The 17,506-nt window shown below is 43.9% G+C and overlaps 1 protein-coding gene across 1 annotated transcript; it reads right to left on the reverse strand.

The window, feature by feature from the left end:
* Positions 1–2,031: 2,031 nt before the first annotated feature.
* Positions 2,032–16,978, reverse strand: LOC139310654 (aquaporin-6-like). The gene is made up of 4 exons (XM_070934853.1): positions 16,619–16,978; positions 7,605–7,763; positions 5,714–5,794; positions 2,032–2,229 (listed from the first exon to the last, which is right to left on the reverse strand). Exons 1-4 carry the CDS (start codon positions 16,976–16,978, stop codon positions 2,032–2,034), a joined length of 798 nt encoding a protein of 265 aa, XP_070790954.1.
* Between the last annotated feature and the right edge of the window lie 528 nt (positions 16,979–17,506).

The raw sequence follows: 17,506 nt of genomic DNA on the forward strand, positions 1-17,506 counted from the left end.
TTCTCTAAAGGAGAAACCTGTTTCTAAAGACATAGAGCCTCAGCTCTCTGCCCCCCAGCAGATATTTTGGTGCCAACTTAACTACAAGATAAAAGGCTGGGCCAGCTTAGCTGCAAAACAAAAGACCTTCACCGTCAAGACATAATAGGATTAGCCCTCTACCAGTCTCACCACATGGCACCTGGGAAGATTGCATCACCCAGCAAGGTTCAACCAAGCCTGGAATTCAAGACAGCCTACAGAGTTACCCCTGCATAGCCCCCTGGGAGTCTGACAATCAATCAGAATACATGCCCTTGCCACAGGAACAGGAAGTTCAAATTCAAAGCCCAAGAGAGGGTATGAATCTCTCTCTCTCTCTCTCTCTCTCCCATGTGCTCATTTGCCCAGGACCCAAAAAACCCATGTGGTCCTGTCCACCATTAAACCATCTTTCCAAACAGCCTCCATGTTTCCAGTGTCTTTCTCCCCACTTGGAACTGAACCCAGATGGACATTTCTTCCAACAGTCCACAAAGTAAAGTTGGTGTGATTATTCACTGTGTAGCAAATATTCCCTTTCTATAATAATCCAAATGAGAATTTAATGGCAACTTGGGGTAAGACCCAGGACTACGTTCAAAACTCTCAGGGGCTGGAGGTTGGACACAACTCTACTAGGGATCCCATTTTCATGTACAAGTAATCCACGACTTACAACAATTCATTTAGTGACTGTTCAAAGTTACAATGGCACTGAAAAATGTGACATGATTTTTTTTTTTTAAAGTTACAACCTTTGCAGCATCCTCATGATCATGTGATCCAAATTCAGCTGCTTGGCAACTGGTTCATATTTATGACGGTTGAAGTATCCCAGGGTCCTATGGTCAACTTTTGCCACTTTCTGACAAGCAAAGTCAATGGGAAAGCCAGATTCACTTAACAACCGGGTTACTAACTTATCAACTGCAATGATTCACTTAACAACTGTGGCAAGAAAGGTCGTAAAATGGGGCCAAACCCACTTAACAAATGTCACGCTTAACAATAGAAATTTTGGGTTCAACCATGGTCATAAGCCGAGGACTACCTGTATATTTTGGACAGGTGAAAGTCTACGCTAAGCAGCAACACCTTGCCTACTTTGATGGGATGACATTTTTTCCATTGAGAGAAACCTTGTCTGGAAGGGCAGTGTGGGGGATTCTCAGAAGCCCAGAGAAACTTTTCTGTGAGAAGGAAAATTCACAGGTCAAGATCCTGCCCCAGCTTTTCTTGCTCCTTGTTTCCTAGCAGTGAAGGCAGCATAATTTTATGCAGCATGATTTTGGGGATGATTTATACTGCATGAGACGCAGCATTGGTGAAATGGTTCATTCATCCACTAAGGATCCAGCTAGCATCCAGGCCAGTGGTGAAATCCAATTTTTTTTTTACTACCAGTTCTGTGGGCGTGGCTTGGTGGGCGTGGCAGGGGAAGGATACTGCAAAATCCCCATTCCCTCCCCACTCCTGGGGAAAGGATATTGCAAAATCTGCATTCCCACCCCACTCTGGGGCCAGCCAGAGGTGGCATTTGCCGGTTCTCTGAACTATTCAAAATTTCTGCTACCGGTTCTCCAGAACCTGTCAGAACCTGCTGGATTTCACCCCTGCTCCAGGCTATTTATCCAAGTAACTTTTGCTTATCCTCTGGAAAAAAAAAATCTGCCTAGAAAAAGACAAGTTTAAACCTCAAGCAAGCCGCTCATTTGGCACTGCAGTTCATAGCTGTCAAGTTCATATTCGCTTTATTCTGAAAGTAGCTCTTTTAATTTTCTGAATAGAGCACTTAAGATACCCACATGGCAGCTTCCAATCACAAGGCAACAAAGGACCAGCTCCTGCAAGGTGCCTCTTGATGTGAATGTAACAAAATCCACATGGCAAGTCAAGACTTCAGAGGAAAGGCGCCTGGAGCCCTCTAGCGGCTGGTTGTGGGATCACCACCCACAGATCCATCTCTTGTTGAGCCCATCCTTAAGTTCCTCTCCACGCAGACTGAAGAGGCTACAATCTATGCACCAGACTGGGCAATGACAGCGCTTCTTTCTGAGCATTCTCCTCCTGCTTCTTCAGCTCTTCTCCATCATAGCTGCCTTTGAGAATGGACAGTCTCTGGCTGAAGGGCTTAGGGTCGTAGTAAATAACAAAGTTGTAAAGGACAGATGCCAAGACCGCGCCAATTAAGGGGCCCACCCAGAAGATCTGTAAGGAAAGATCAGAGATAAGTCAGCACAAGGACGACTTGTCATCAGTTGACCTAAAAATAACAACCCTATTTGTCCCAAAGTCAGGAGCTCTGAGCCAAAGAAGCTGCAACATCTTTAGAAGTCCAACTGAAGTGAATTGAACCTGAGTTACTAGATCACATTCGTTTCTCTCAGGGTTTTCCAAGATTTAGTTCCTTTTCTCTGCCTTGGAATCAGAACCTAGGTCACTACAGCCTTTAACATCTACAACCAGGATCACAGCTGGCATGGTCAGAAAAGTCAAGGTGATGGCAACAATGATGACGGAATGCCTTAATTTTGTATGTGCACCATATATGCAATACATACAAAAACTGGGCAGAGCTTCCATCACCATTCTGACTGCTGTCTTGACTTTTTTGATTGTGATCTGTAGACATTCCTGATCGGGACTGTTATGTCCTGCAATGTGAATCAATCCATCTCTTCCAATGTTGTGACATCTTCTGTTGAAAGCTGCTGTAGAACTGATTAGCAATCCATGTGAGTGAGATAGCTGTGTATCAGAGATAGACAGCTTACCCTATCTAAAGACAGATATAAACTAAGATAAGATGGACCATGTAAATAAAGGCCGGGCAAAAATGGAATGAACCTGTCCCGTTTTCTGAATCCTTTCAGCAAAATGCTGAAGTACATCAAAGATTTTTACACAACGAGAACTTGAAATTCGTCATTAAGTGAAAACAAAAAACCCTGGCGTATCATACTGTGATCTAGACCAGGAGTGTCAAATTCGTGGCCTGAGGGCGGGATGCGTCATGTACTGGCCACGCCCACCCCGGTTTAGCGAAGGGGGGGAAGTCGCAATATGTCACATGATGAGGACATGACAATGTGAGTTTGATACCCCTGATCTTTCTAGACCATTTCTCAACTTTAAGATGTGTGGATTTCAACTCCCAGAATCCTCCAACCAGCCATGGTGAAGTCCACAGATCTTAAAGATGCCACGTTTGAGAAACACTAGTCTAGATGGACTGTGTCTTTTTGGCAAGATCAAAGTCAGGAAATATTCAAACTCCCATTCCTGAAGATCTCCCAGAGTCAGAATTCAGTATCAAATGGAGCACTGGCTTTAACTGAGGGAAGCTAAATTTAAATGCCTGCTGACTGAATTCAGCTTTAAACTCCTTTAAGGAGAGCTGGATATGCAAAGCGGGAAGGGCTTGCTTTAAAGCCATAAGCTACTATCGAGGTTAAAATGGAAGTAAATGACAAGAAAATAAAGGGAAGTTAGATTTACAACTTCTCTCTCCACTTAGTTCTGTCCTTACATTTTCCATCTTAATTCATCCCATCCTGGAAACTTCCAAGGTCAGAAACTTCTGTGAATAACCACATCTGCAACTAGAACCCTGCCAAGTTGGTGGCAGGCAGCTTGAGTATGTTACTCCCAGGTGGCTCTACATTAAGCAAAACAGAGTAATCACCTAGGAGGAAAAGGCTAGGAAGGGAAAATTAAAAGACGAAAGCTATGCTGTTAGCTCCATGCCTCTCTTAAGCCAGCCTGTTGCCTGAAAAGACTGTAGGGCTTCACTGTCAATATTGAAGAAGGATTTAACTGCTAATCCAGTTAGCTTTTGCATGTGGAATGGGGGGGGGGGGGTAGACAAGATATAGACTAATCCATTTCTGACTCAAGCAGCAACATTTCTTAGGCAGCTCTATTGCTATGGTTTGAAAGGAGGTGAACCTGGCCTAAGAAAAATAATGTCAGGGTTTGTGTTTTGGGATAGAAATGTTCTAGGCATGACTCCTGTCTTCTGTAGGGCACCAAGCCAGAGGTGGGTTTCAGCAGGTTCTGACCAGTTCTGGAGAACCGGTAGTGGAAATTTTGAGTAGTTCGGAGAACCGGTAAATACTACCTCTGACTGGCCCTGCCCCCATCTATTCTCTACCTCCCGAGTATCAGCTGATTGGGAGGAAATGGGGATTTTGCAGTAACATTCCCCTGGATTGGGGAGGGAATGGAGATTTTACAGTATCCTTCCCCTGCCATGCCCACCAAGCCACACCCATAAAATAAACCACACCCACAGAACCGGTAGTAAATTTTTTTGAAACCCACCACTGCACCAACCCTCCAGGAATAAGAGAGAGCCTATTTGTTGCCCAGGGGTGGGTTCTAAAATGTTTTACTACCGGTTCTGTGGGTGTGGTTTATTTTATGGGTGTGGTTTGATGGTCATGTGACAATTCTTTAGGATTTAGCAGAGGTACTAGTCTACCAGGCTTTTAACTGCTTGCAGAGCTGTACCGGTCTATCCATTTATTTTTGGAGGCACTAGTCTACTCATTTGTTTTTGGAGGCACTGGTCTACTCATTTGTTTTTGGAAGAACCGGTCTACCCATTTGTTTTGGAGGCTCCAGTCTACCCATTTGTTTTTCGAGTGCCCTGGTCTACCACCATACTGCCTTATAACACTGATCAGCTGTAGGGCAGCCCTTTGAATCCCCACCGCAAGAGTTTAAACAGTTTTTTTCCTTCTAGCTGATCAGCTGGGACTCGGGAGGCAGCCAATAGATTGGGAGTGAGGCCAAATAAAAGGTAAGAATAACGGGGGGAGGGCAGGAGGGCCCAGCTCCCGAACAGAGAGAACCGGTTTGGTGACGTCATGTTGTCACCGCTACCAGCTCGGCTGAACCGGGCCGAACCGGGAGGAACCCACCACTGTGGTAGCCCCTGTAGGAAGTAAGGATATGTGTTTTTTTACTTGATTATGTGCTATTTTTTTTACTGCCTTTTTTTGCTGCTAGCAACCACACAGACCAACACCAGAGGGCAGCAAAGATTTACAGGGAGTTTTATATCTCTTTGCTGCCACTTATAGGGAAAATCTGGAATTCTGTGGCCCACAGCTGGTTACCCCTATTCTTCATGCCAGCAGCTGAAGCTATTTATGCAACCTCCAGGATGTTGCCTCCTCTGACTTTAATCTTAGGAACAGGGTGAGACCAAAACTGGTCTGCCATATGCAACCAGAAGATGGCTATCACCTCCCAGCTTTAAAATACAGTTGTTGCCAGACTGAGCTACACTTAAAGTGTCTAAACAAAGTCCTGAACAGTAAGAGTGGAAAGTAGTTCTGAGAAGCATTGTAGCCTTGCTACTTAAAATCCCATGAGAGGCTCCCCCAAAATACCTGCCAGTAAGTCCTTGCAGATTTAAGTTAAAGTTAAGTAGCACTCTATGGGAGGTGCAAAGAAGCTTGTGGACTTGTAATATAGAATGCTCATTTTTGTTTTTGTTTTTGTTTTTTTTTTATAATCCCAGACCAGACCAGTTGCTCCTTGGGTTCATAGTGCATACAATTAAATCCTACCAATATAAAGGCTTTCATGGTCTGGCCAATTGGATAATTCTTTACCCCACTTTTCTTCCACCAACACCCTGGAATAATGGGGGATGAGGATACAGAAAGAAGAGGGTTTTTACCCATTGCTGATGAAAATTCCCAGTTATGACAGCAGGACCAAAGGATCTGGCTGGATTCATGGAGCATCTAGTGTAGTAATGCTGGAAAGGGGAAATTGAAAGAAAGCATTAGGAAAGGCAGCTCTTGTAGAGGTCCCATTCACAATAGAATAGAATAGAATAGAATAGAATAGAATAGAACAGAACAGAACAGAACAGAACAGAACAGAACAGAACAGAACAGAACAGAACAGAACAGAACAGAACAGAACAGAATAGAATTCTTTATTGGCCAAGTGTGACTGGACACACAAGGAATTTGTCTTTGGTGCATAGGCTCTCAGTGTACATAAAAAGAGAAGATACATTCGTCAAGAATCATAAGGTACAACACTTAATGATAGTCATAGGGTACAAATAAGCAATCAGGAAACAATATCAATATAAATTGTAAGGATACAAGCAACAAAATTACAGTCATACAGTCGTAAGTGGGAGGAGATGGGTAATAGGAACGATGAGAAGATTAATAGTAGTGCAGACTTAGTAAATAGCTTGACGGTGTTGGGGGAATTATTTGTTTAGCAGAGTGATGGCATTCGGGAAAAAACTGTTCTGGTGTCTAGTTGTTCTGGTGTGCAGTGCTCTATAGCGTCGTTTTGAGGGTAGGAGTTGAAACAGTTTATGTCCAGGATGCGAGGGGTCTGTAAATATTTTCACAACCTGTTTTAATGTTGCACTTCCATTTTTTTTCCTCACTGTAGTCCAAACAACTACAGGTAGCCCTTGACTTATGACCACAATTGAGCACAATATTTCTGTTGTTAAGTGAGACATTTCTTAAGTGAGTTTTGCCCCATTTTATGACCTTTCTTGCCACAGTTATTAAGTGAATCACTACAGTTGATAAATTAATAACACGGGTTGTTAAGTGAATCTGGCTTGCCCATTGACTTTGCTTGTCAGAAGGTCACAAAAGGGGATCACATGACCTTGGGACACTGCCAACCATCATAAATGCGAACCAGCTGCCCAAGGGTCTGAATTTTGATCACTTGATCATATGGATGCTGCAAAGGTCATAACTGCAAAAATTGGGCATAAGTCATTTTTTTCAGTGCCGTTGTAATTTTGAATGGTCACTAAATGAACTGTTGTAAATCGAGGACTACCTGTACAGAGTTGGGATAGAATCCACATAGAACAAGACACTGGCGGGAAATGCTTGTGTAACTTTCTAGTCTGACGCCTGATGTTGAAGACTGGAAGTTCTTTGGTTCAAGCAGCCACTACTAGTATCCTTTCCTCTAAAATTTCTCTTTTGCTGGAGGCAGGCTATTGCCTGGGTAAAATATTTGCCCAATAGGGGTGTCCTCTGAGCTTTGTGATGTCAGTTGTGCAGCATCACACCACCCACTGTAGTGGGATTATCTATGAGCACAGTTGTACAAGCTTAGAACGTTGCTCGCCATAGGATCCGCTAGCTAATTTCAAATGCTCTCCCCAAAACACCCCTGACATTTTTACATTATACAAACTTTGCAGCCAAGAGTCCAGTCCAGCTGCACCCAGCTCGGGGTATTTACAAGGCAGTTAAAACAATATATGTTGCATTAATCCTTTCTTCCTGGTTTTTAAGAGTTCTCAGCTTTATCTGGCTAATGATGGCTTGGGCGTATTCTGTCTTTTATTTCCAACATTGATTTCTATTTTGCTTTGAATGCCTATTCCCTCCAAAGAGCCACTCTCTATCATTTTAAAAGCTTGCCTCTAATATTTTAAACAAAATAAAGCCAAGTCTGTCTTGCTTAGGGCTCCCAGGTGTGGGTTTTCCACTCTCAAGTAATCATCAGTCAGTTCTGGTAGCCCTACCCTTGCGCTTATCTTTCTCAGCGTCTCTTAATTTACTCACCCCAACCAAGTGGCCCAGGGCAACTGAGATGCCAATGATCACAGCAGGGGAGCCCGGACTGCGCTGTGTATCTGTGGATGCAAAATAACACAGAACCAACTGTAGGGTCAAGATGAGCTCAACTGCAACAGCTTGTCCACTTGAAATATTGATGTTTACCTAGGGCAGAGAAGGAAACAACGGTGAAGGAGGCTTTAAGCATATGGCTGGCATCTTCTCTGCCTGGAAAAAAGGATTATTATAGAGGTTTTAGGTTATGCGAATGCAGGACCCCCTAAAGTTCAATACAAAGCACTTTGTCATAAACAGCAGAATTCCTTTTATGCCAACACTTCATTGGGGATTATCTCCTATCTCAACATTTATGGGGAGAAGCCTGAAGGATGTTGTTGTAGTCCGCCAGCAGCCTGCGGAGCTGGCAGTGGAGTTGCATTGGACATTGAGAAAGCTGGGGAGGAACATGGGCCATTCCTGGAGTCTGGGGAAGGCCCAGATGAGGGCTCTGCATCAGAGGCAGAGATGGGGACAGGGTGATCTGGGAGTTATGCGTGGACTCCAGAGCCTCCCGAGTTGGACATCAGAGACACAGAGGAACAGGAGGAGCCTGTTCCTAGTGTGCGCATGCACAGAGTTGCCAGAAGGCAAGAACAGCTAAAACAAAACAGATGACTCTGGAGTAAGGCCTGGAGATGATTGGCCCCTCCCATAAGACTTAAAAGAGGAGCAAAGGCACGTGGGCCCTTTGCAGGAAAGCAACGTTGTTAATTCTGTTCCCAGTCGGCATCTCTGTTTGATTCTGGATGCTGTGTGGCTTTGCCAAATAGATCTTTAGCAGCGTGTCAAGGGAGATAAAGGTTGGTGATTATCCCGAAGAACTTCTCCCGAAGGACTTTTTGCAGCTAACTGGGACTCAGCTGTGAATGAATGTAATTCACAACTGTTGCAATAAAAGAAGTTTTTGGGACTATTCATGTGTTTTAATGACTCAGGAAGCCTAGATCACAACAGATGTATATTTCTGTTCAGGTGGCTCTAGATGGAAAAATGTTTGAATTTAACAGCTGGCTTTTATATTTCTCCAATAGGGGAAGCCAGGAGTCATCCCTGATCAGCTGAAAAGGACTCTAAACTTTCCTCTTTTTTTTTTAAAGTTATAAACTGATGTTTTCCAGCTTCTGGCAAATGTCTGCTCCATCTGAAGTGCGTCACATTAAGGCTGAGCCCTGCCGTAATCACATCCCTACAGTTTTCATGACTGTTTGCCTTTCGAGACCAGGAAACCAGAATACTTCTACTGTGCTCAAAGACCATCTCTTTCGCTTTTCTTGCCAATCCCTGGGTGCAGCCGTGTCCACAGAGAGGAGGTTAAAAAAGATTAAGATGGTAGCTGCAACCATGCAATATTAGTCCTGTCCCTTTTTGCATGATGGATATTGTCTTTCTACAGGTAGTCCTCCATTATCGACCGAAATTGGGACGAACAGCTCTGTTGCTAAATGACACAGGCATTAAGTGAAACATCACATCACCGTGCTCCACCTATGTCTATTTCACCGTGGTTGTGAAAGCAAATCTGTCACTGTCACTAAGCGCAACATCAGAGCAGGTTGCAACTTGAGACTTCCTTCCAGCTCTTCAACTGACTTGGCTTGTCAGAAGTGGGATGACTAATCTGACTTTTTTTTTAAAGTCTATGTCACAAATGTTTTGGACAAAGGTGGTGCTGTGGACATAGCTTATCTTGATTGTAGCAAAGCATTTGATACAATTCCCATAATGAGCTCATAAAAAAGTTATACCGGCTAGGGCAGTGATGGTGAACCTTTTAGACACTGACTGCCCAAACTGCACGCACATGCGTACCCAGACTGAAAGGTGCATGTGTGCACATGCGCAGCAGAGACCTGAAGAGCAGCTGGCCGGCAGCAACGCGGCAAGAGGTAAGATCTTTTTCTTTCGTGAGCTTCCATTTCGTCATTTGCAGGGAAACAGAAGCTCACGAAAGAAACACCATGGAGATCTGACCTGGGTGCACATGCCAGCAGAAAGGGCTCTGCGTGCCACCACTGGCACATGTGGTGGCATGCATAGGTTCGCCATCACGGGTCTAGGGCTTAATCACTGGGTAGTTCAGTGGATAGGAAATTGGCTCAGAGATAGATCCCCAGTGGATGATTGTTAATGAAGGTCTGTCTGAATAAAGACCAATCACACGTGGTGTACCACAAGGATCAGTCCCAGGTCCTGTTCTGCTCAGTGTGTTTGTAAATGATATAACAGAAGGATTGCTAGGTAAGGTATGTCTTTTTGTTGATGACACAAAAATGTCATTCAATAATGTAATTAAGTTGATGGTCCAGATTTTTTTTTTCGTAACATGGAAAATAATTTGGCATTGCTGGAAAATGGGTAAAAAATGTGGAAACTGCAGTTCAATGTTTCTAAATGTCAGATCATGACCATTTGGGAGGGGCTTTTTGGTGCCTGGAGAACTGACTGCTCTGACCCTATTTCTTTATCCATGGGTGGCTGGGGAAATGGGTAGGGAGAGAAAGTGGGGGAGAACAGCTCCTTTGCTTCCAATTGTCTACTGGGGGGGGGGCACACAATGGCCCTTTTATGACTTGTGGACTTTGACTCCCAGAATTCATAACCCAGCCATGCTGGCTCAGGAATTCTGGGAGTTGAAGTCCACAAGTCCTAAAAGGGCCATTGTTCCCCACCTCTGGTCCAGTCCCACAGAGTAATTGCTTTGTGAAGGTTCAAAATTGGCAGGAAGGCCCATTTTTCTTACTTCTGCCCTGTCCCCCAAATTTCTTGCCATGCTCAGTAGGAAAAGTGCAGGGGAAGAGGAGAGTGAGTGGTTCCTTGAGTGCCAGTTCTCTGATTCCACAACTGATTTAACTCTGAGAGTCTTCGGCTGCCAGTAACTGGCCCCGAGAGAGGCATTCCCAAGCCCACCTCTTTCCTTCTCCCTGCTTCTATTGAAAGAAAACCCCATTCTGCTTTGACAGGGTCTGAAAGCACAGTTTTTATGCTAGGGAGCTTTGTGCCAATTCCTGCTCTTTGTTACTATCATGGAGATGAGTCTATAAATGGCAGCCAAGAGATACAGAAAAATCTATGATTTTGCTGTCCTCTAGCTGTCCTCCAGATTTTTGGAGCCCAGGTATAGTATCCCTGGCATAAACATCAGTTGTGTCTTGCCCCCATTTGCTCAATGGAGAAATTTTACAAACTCAGAAGTTTGTTCATGTTTTGGAATAGCTCTTTGGCCTAGTATGATATTGCTGTAATAAAGGTAAAGGTTCGCCTTGCACATATGTGCTAGTCATTCCTGACTCTAGGGGGCGGTGCAGAGGTGGGTTTCAGCAAGTTCTGACTACTTCTGGAGAACTGGTAGTGAAAATTTTGAGTAGTTCAGAGAACCGGTAGTAAAAATTCTGACTGGCCCTACCTCCATCTATTCTCTGCCTCCCAAGTCCCAGCTGATCGGAAGGAAATGGGGATTTTGCAGTAACCTTCCCCTGGAGTGGGGAGGGAATGGAGATTTTATAGTATCCTTCCCCTGCCACGCCCACCAAGCTATGCCATGCCCACCAAGCCACACCCACAGAACCGGTAGTAAAAAATTTTAAAACCCACCACTGGGGCGGTGCTCATCTCCATTTCAAAGCCAAAGAGCCAGCGCTGTCCGAAGACGTCTCCATGGTCATATGGCCAGCATGACTAAATGCCAAAGGTGCATGGAACGCTGTTATCTTCCCGCCAAAGGTGATCCCTATTTTTCTACTTGCATTTTTTATGTGCTTTCAAACTGCTAGGTTGGCAGAAGCTGGGACAAGTAATGGGAGCTCACCCCATTAAGCGGCACTAGGGATTCGAACTGCTGAACTGCCAACCTTTCGATCGACAAGCTCAGCGACTTAGCCACTGAGCCACATTGCTATATTACATTGCTGTAATAGGGAATCTTTATTCCTCCTAGTCAACACAACTGTTTCTGCTTTTTAATAGACTCTGTCTTCTTGTAGCTGAGAAATATTCCTATCCCACAAGCATAGTCCAAATTCAGAGTGGGTGAAGTGTGAAATTAATTCTTGACATCTGACAAGAAAATGAAAATTGAGATTAACTATGGATTATCAAAAGGTGAAAGTTTGGGAAAGAAACAAAAATGAAAAACGTTTTTCGTCTATCCCTCTTCGGATGTCTTGAGGTTAGGTGGAGCCAGAGGCTCCAGTCCTCGCTACAAATTGAAAGTGACTTTTCAAAACCGCTGCTCTAATAATCAGAAACTACTTGTCTATAACATTTATTTTTATTTTTATTCTAACCTTTTTCTTCTTTTTTTGCACTCTAGGGTTTTATTTCCCTCTTTTTTCCTTCTTTTAGTTTGTGTTAGTGTTTATTCATTTCAGCTAAATGCTAGGAAAAAAAGAAGGTTCACTGCTATTTAGTTTAAGATATTAACAGAAGGCTAAACCTGCTGGTCTGGCCATTTATCAAAAACTGCCTCCTCTCACCCCCATCTCCTGCCCACATTAAAAATAGGATTGATAGATGTTTTCTCACTAGATGTGATATTTGCTGGGGGACGAATGTTTATGCAATGTTTATGCAGATTGGGCATCATTAGCATTTCAGATTTTTCAGATTTGCTGTTACCTCAAAGTACAGTATCACACATATTTTCAGGCACGTGACCAGATCCACATGTGTAGCATTCACGTTCCTGTGCTGTATTCTGCCTATAATACAGTACTCTCCATAGACTGCTTGTCTTCCCTTGGGAACAGACAGAGAAGATTCCTTGGAGTTTGGGGAAGGGGTGGTGGTCAGTCCTTGCTCTCTTACAACTCAAGGCTAATTCCCTGCTTAATCCCTCCTTCCTTTTGGCTGAGTGTTTCCCAACACATACCAATTTAGATCGTCATAGTGAAATGGCGTGAAATGCTACCGGTTCAGGTGAACTGGTAGTGATAAAAACTCCTCCGAACCGGTATTTCTGACGATCAGCTGTGCCGCGCGGTTTAGCTTTGCTAGAAAGCAGGAAATCCTGCTTTCTAGCAAAGCTAAATCGCGCGGCACAGCTGATCCCCCCCTTGCTGTTCTACTTACCTTCCCAAGCCTCCTTTTAGTGCATACTGCGCATGCACACATGCACAGCACACATTTTGATGTGCACTGTGTACGCGCATGCACAGCGTGTGCTTGGCACGCATGCATGGCCAGCGAACCGGTAGCAAACCGGTTCAGATTTCACCACTGGTCATAGTTTATCAGAAGCTCTTTAGTGTATAAGCAAACAAAATATTGAAGTGAGGGGGGAGGTATTGAATGACAGATACTAACTAATCATTGTCCAAATATAAAAATCTCAGTGGCTTAGTGTCCTTGACGGTGTTGCTGCCTTTCGTACAGCTGATTCTGGGACTTTCCCCACTATTGCAACCAGGTATTCCCCACCCTTTCTTAAATCCACATTAAAGAAATGCTGGCTGTGCTCATGGCCAATCCCTATCCTGTTGTGATTTATTGCTCAATTATATCGTCCTGATTAGGCACATGCAGTACGGGACCTTTTCATTCTACTATTTCAGTACTCCAGCCTGCACTAAACCCATCAGAGTTAAAGCATTTACAGCCCTGCTGGCTGAGCAGTAGAGCGCCATCAGGCAACACTGGTGCAACAGCAATGTGGTGGTAATAAAACCAGCCAGAAACACCAAACAACAAACGCCATTCTGAACTGACCTACTGCTGCTCACCTGACTGGGTCTCAAATGTATAGCAATGGCTGGCGAACCCAAACTGATTTTTACCTACCTTATGGCTGCTATTGTATGTTGCCAGCTTAAGGGGGGGGGGAAGACTAATTTAACACCAGTACAGTTAACAGAAGAACAGAGTTAGGCGGGACCTTGGAGTTCTTCTAACCTAGTCCAACCTCTTGCTCAAGCAGGAAACCCTATACCATTTCAGACAAAAGGCTCTTCTTAAAAACCTGGAGCATCCACAATTTCTGGAGGCAAGATGTTCCACTAATTAATTGTTCCAAATGTCTGGAAATTTCTCCTTCGCTCTAGGTTGGTTCTCTCCTTGATTAGCTAATTGGTTGATTAGTTTCTAATTCTAATTGGTTGATTAGAATGATTAGCAAAGACAGACTGCAGCCTATTTCACTCAGTTGGTGCTGAAAGCAGCCTTTCAGGTACATCCTCTTAAAGAAGGCTGCACAACACAACAAACATGTTGTTGATGCCATGCTTAGGTGCAACTGGAAAGAGATTATCCTTCCTACCTAATTCAAGGCCAGGCTACTTCCAGAGCTGCAGGAGGCCCCCACACCAATGTCTTCACTTCTGATTACATAGTACCAATGTAAATCTTACAATGCTCACTCTGTTTATGTTGGAAGAGTTCAGGTTAGGGATCATCACGGAGAAAATCTATCCATGTGCTTGCTAGGAGTTAACAATGACTTGGCGGCACATAATCCATCAATCAATCTATTTCCATGAAAGATCAGTCTCTGCATTCTCTGGGCTCCTGTTCTTTTAGTCTCTTTCGTTCTCCATAAGCATGGAAGAGCTTATACAGATTCATTTCTAATACATGGATATAATGACATTTAGTTCTACTTCCCTCCCCCCAAAACTGCCCCCTTTGACCCACTCTTTCACTTGTTAAATAGTTGCACCTCCCACCTTGTCAACTCAGGACCCGATAACTCTAGATATTGCTGAACTATAACCTAACAAGTTCCTGCTGCAAAACTCCAACCTCTGATCTGCTCAATTATTTGTTGAAGATAAATTCCACATTTCCTTCATTTACAAAACCACCGTGGAAAAAGGTTGAGGGATATGGAGTTGTTCAAGATCCAGTAACTGGATGGAGAGAAGGGCCATTTCTCACTTAGTACCTAGGTGAAGGGATTCTCTTACAATGCAACGAAGTACAGCAGGCAAACTAGACAACAAAGTAGAAGAAAAATACCCTTTATATCAAGCAGGATAATATGGGTGGAGGTTAATTTCCCAGCGGGCCAATAGTGAGTAGAAGACAATAACATGCCTTCCAGTCACTGAGAATCAGTAAGTGGTACTCATGTTGAGGCAAACTCATCTGGATTAGCCTCAGTCTCCCTTGTCCTTGGCCCTACCATCTACCCATTATATGAATGAACCCAAAGTAATGTACTTGTCCCTCTGCTCTGCCCATTCTTTTTATAATATTATAATATTCCCTTATTTGCTGCCACATTCTTATCCTTCCCCATCTTAGAATTTAGAGTGGATATACCTGGGGGCCTGAATCTCCCTTTCTAATTGTTATTGTCCAAACATGGGCAGTCCTTTTCAGTCTTAGCATTTCCTTCCCTGTCTTATATTTTGGCTTCCCTGAGATTTGCAGGGAATGCATCAGTGATCCAGAGTTACAACCAAGTGGAGAGTTACAACCAAGACTGAAGATCTTCAGTCCTTTTTTGGGGTAGCTCTTTGGGACTTTCCACACTTTCAGAAGAAATGACCTTCTCTGACCTTTAATTTCTGCCCCAGGCGCTATAAACCAGAGGTCTTCAAACTTGGTAGCTTTAAGACGTGTGGACTTCAACTCCCAGAATTCTCCAGCCAGCTGGCTGGAGAATTCTGGGAGTTGCAGTCCACACGTCTTAAAGCTGCCAAGTTTGAGGACCTCTGCTATAAACCATGCTAATGAAAACTGACCATTTTCCAGTTAATTTTGTCAACCCAATCTGGGGAGTCCGTACGGCAAAGTGGGATGAATTGGTGGCTGTGATTGTATGAAGTCACCCATTCCTGCTGTACACCCTGCTTCTACCCATTCTGTTTCCACTAGATACCCTCAATCGTGACAATAACCATTTTTTATAAAAAATGGAATTATGTGTTATTATAGCCACCATGAAGCCATTTTATAATTCAATTCCTGTTGCAATTAATTTCAGGACACTTCGACTTTTTGTTCTAACGTACTGCCAGTTTCTTCTAAAGCCCTTCCCATTGGACTCTTCCACCAAACCATCATTCCAGCTAATCCCTTCTCTTCATTTTAAATCATAATCAGTTTCCCTCTCCCAATAATTTCCAAGTAAACCCAAAAAGAACATGCTTTGCACAGCCTTCTGTAAGAAGTCACTTCTGTAAGAGGATATCCCATCAGTGATTGACTTAGACTTAGAATAACTTTATTGTCACTTTGAATGTACACTAATTGGCGTACATTAAAATGAAATTTTGTTGCCTACAGCTCTCAAAGTGTCCCCACCAGTGGTGAAATCCAAATTTTTGTACTACCGGTTCTGTGGGTGTGGCTTGGTGGGCGTGGTGTGGCTTAGTGGGAATAGCAGGGGAAGGATATTGCAAAATCTCCATTCCCACCCCACTCTGGGGCCAGCCAGAGCTGGTATTTGCCGGTATCTCCGAACTGCTCAAAATTTCCCCTACCGGTTCTCCCGAACCAGTCAGAACCTGCTGGATTTCACCCCTGGTCCCCACCTCCAATATACACTACAGAGACTCACTTAGAACTGTAGCTATTTGTATCTGCCAGGCTTCACTCTGTAATCTAAAACAATCAGTGACAATATTTCACACCTTAACAACCACACCCCTGTTTGATGCTTGGCAGTTCCACAACTCCAATCAATCCTGGTACGCTTGCTGGAATACATACCGCTTGGTAGGTTATTTGAGGACTGTTCCCCAGACAAATGCCAAATGTCAAAGATGCCAATTCAATATTTATTTTATTTATTTATTAGTTCGATTTATATATGCCGCCCTTCTCCAGAGACTCAGAGCAGTTTACAATGCATTAAGCAATAGCCTTCATACTTTTTGTATATACCTGCTTAGTAGGGCTTTTTGGCCCCCCCTGAGTGGTGTTCTATTTTATACAAAGTCAGCTTATTGCCCCCACAAACCGGGTCCTCATTTTATCTACCTCGAAAGGATGGAAGGCTGAGTCAACCTTGAATAACATACCTTGTTGATGCCCATATTTCCCCGGACATTCCCAGGAGTCACCGCATAAAGGATGGCTGCCCCAACAATTCCTCCAGCCAGCTGGGCCACCACATAGCAAACAGTCCTCACCAATGAGACACGAGAGCCAAGCAGGAAGGCCACAGTCACTGCTGGATTGATGTGGGCTCCACTAGCTTGCCAGGCAATCTGGACAGCTGTGGCTGCTGCCAAGTTGAAGGTGATAGAAGTCTGTAGGATGGAAGGTGTCTCTGGCCAATCCAGAACGGACCCCAAACCAAAAAAGACATAGATGGCGGTAGTCAGCAATTCAGTGAAGACAGCCCGGTAGAAAGCTATAGAGACAAGTTCCTTACACATTCTGCAAGAAGCAAGAGGGGAACGGTGCATATCTTCTGGTGGCCTTTCCCCTTCTGAACAAGGGCCAAAGAAGCACTATTTAAATGAGTGAGGTTGCAACATTGGGCTAGACCAGGAAATTAAAGGGAAACTCCTGAAGTAGCCTTTCCTGCTCAGCCTATTGGCTTGGCACTACTTCTGATCCTTAGAACAGGGAAGGGCTCTACCTGGGAAGCTTTGGGCCAACTACATAAATCCAGAGGAACGATCTTCAGCAATAGATCCTGGGAAAGAAACAGAAGAGGTCAGCCGTGCAGTTTCTTTCTCAAACTGCTACATCCAAAAGCTCATTCCTACCTAAGGAAGCCCATCATCGGTCCTGGCACAGACAGCAGAAGAAGCTGGAGAGACCTAGAAATATAGAAAACTGATGGCAGAAAAAGACCTAGTGGTCCATTGAGTCTGCCCTTTGAGCTTTTTTTCTTTTCTTTTTCTTTTTCTTTTTCTTTTTCTTTTTCTTTTTCTTTTTCTTTTTCTTTTTCTTTTTCT

The sequence above is a fragment of the Pituophis catenifer genome, unplaced genomic scaffold (assembly GCF_029215685.1).
Source record: "Pituophis catenifer annectens isolate HBS135680 unplaced genomic scaffold, rPitCat1.0.hap2 SCAF_2, whole genome shotgun sequence".
Lineage (NCBI taxonomy): Eukaryota > Metazoa > Chordata > Lepidosauria > Squamata > Colubridae > Pituophis > Pituophis catenifer.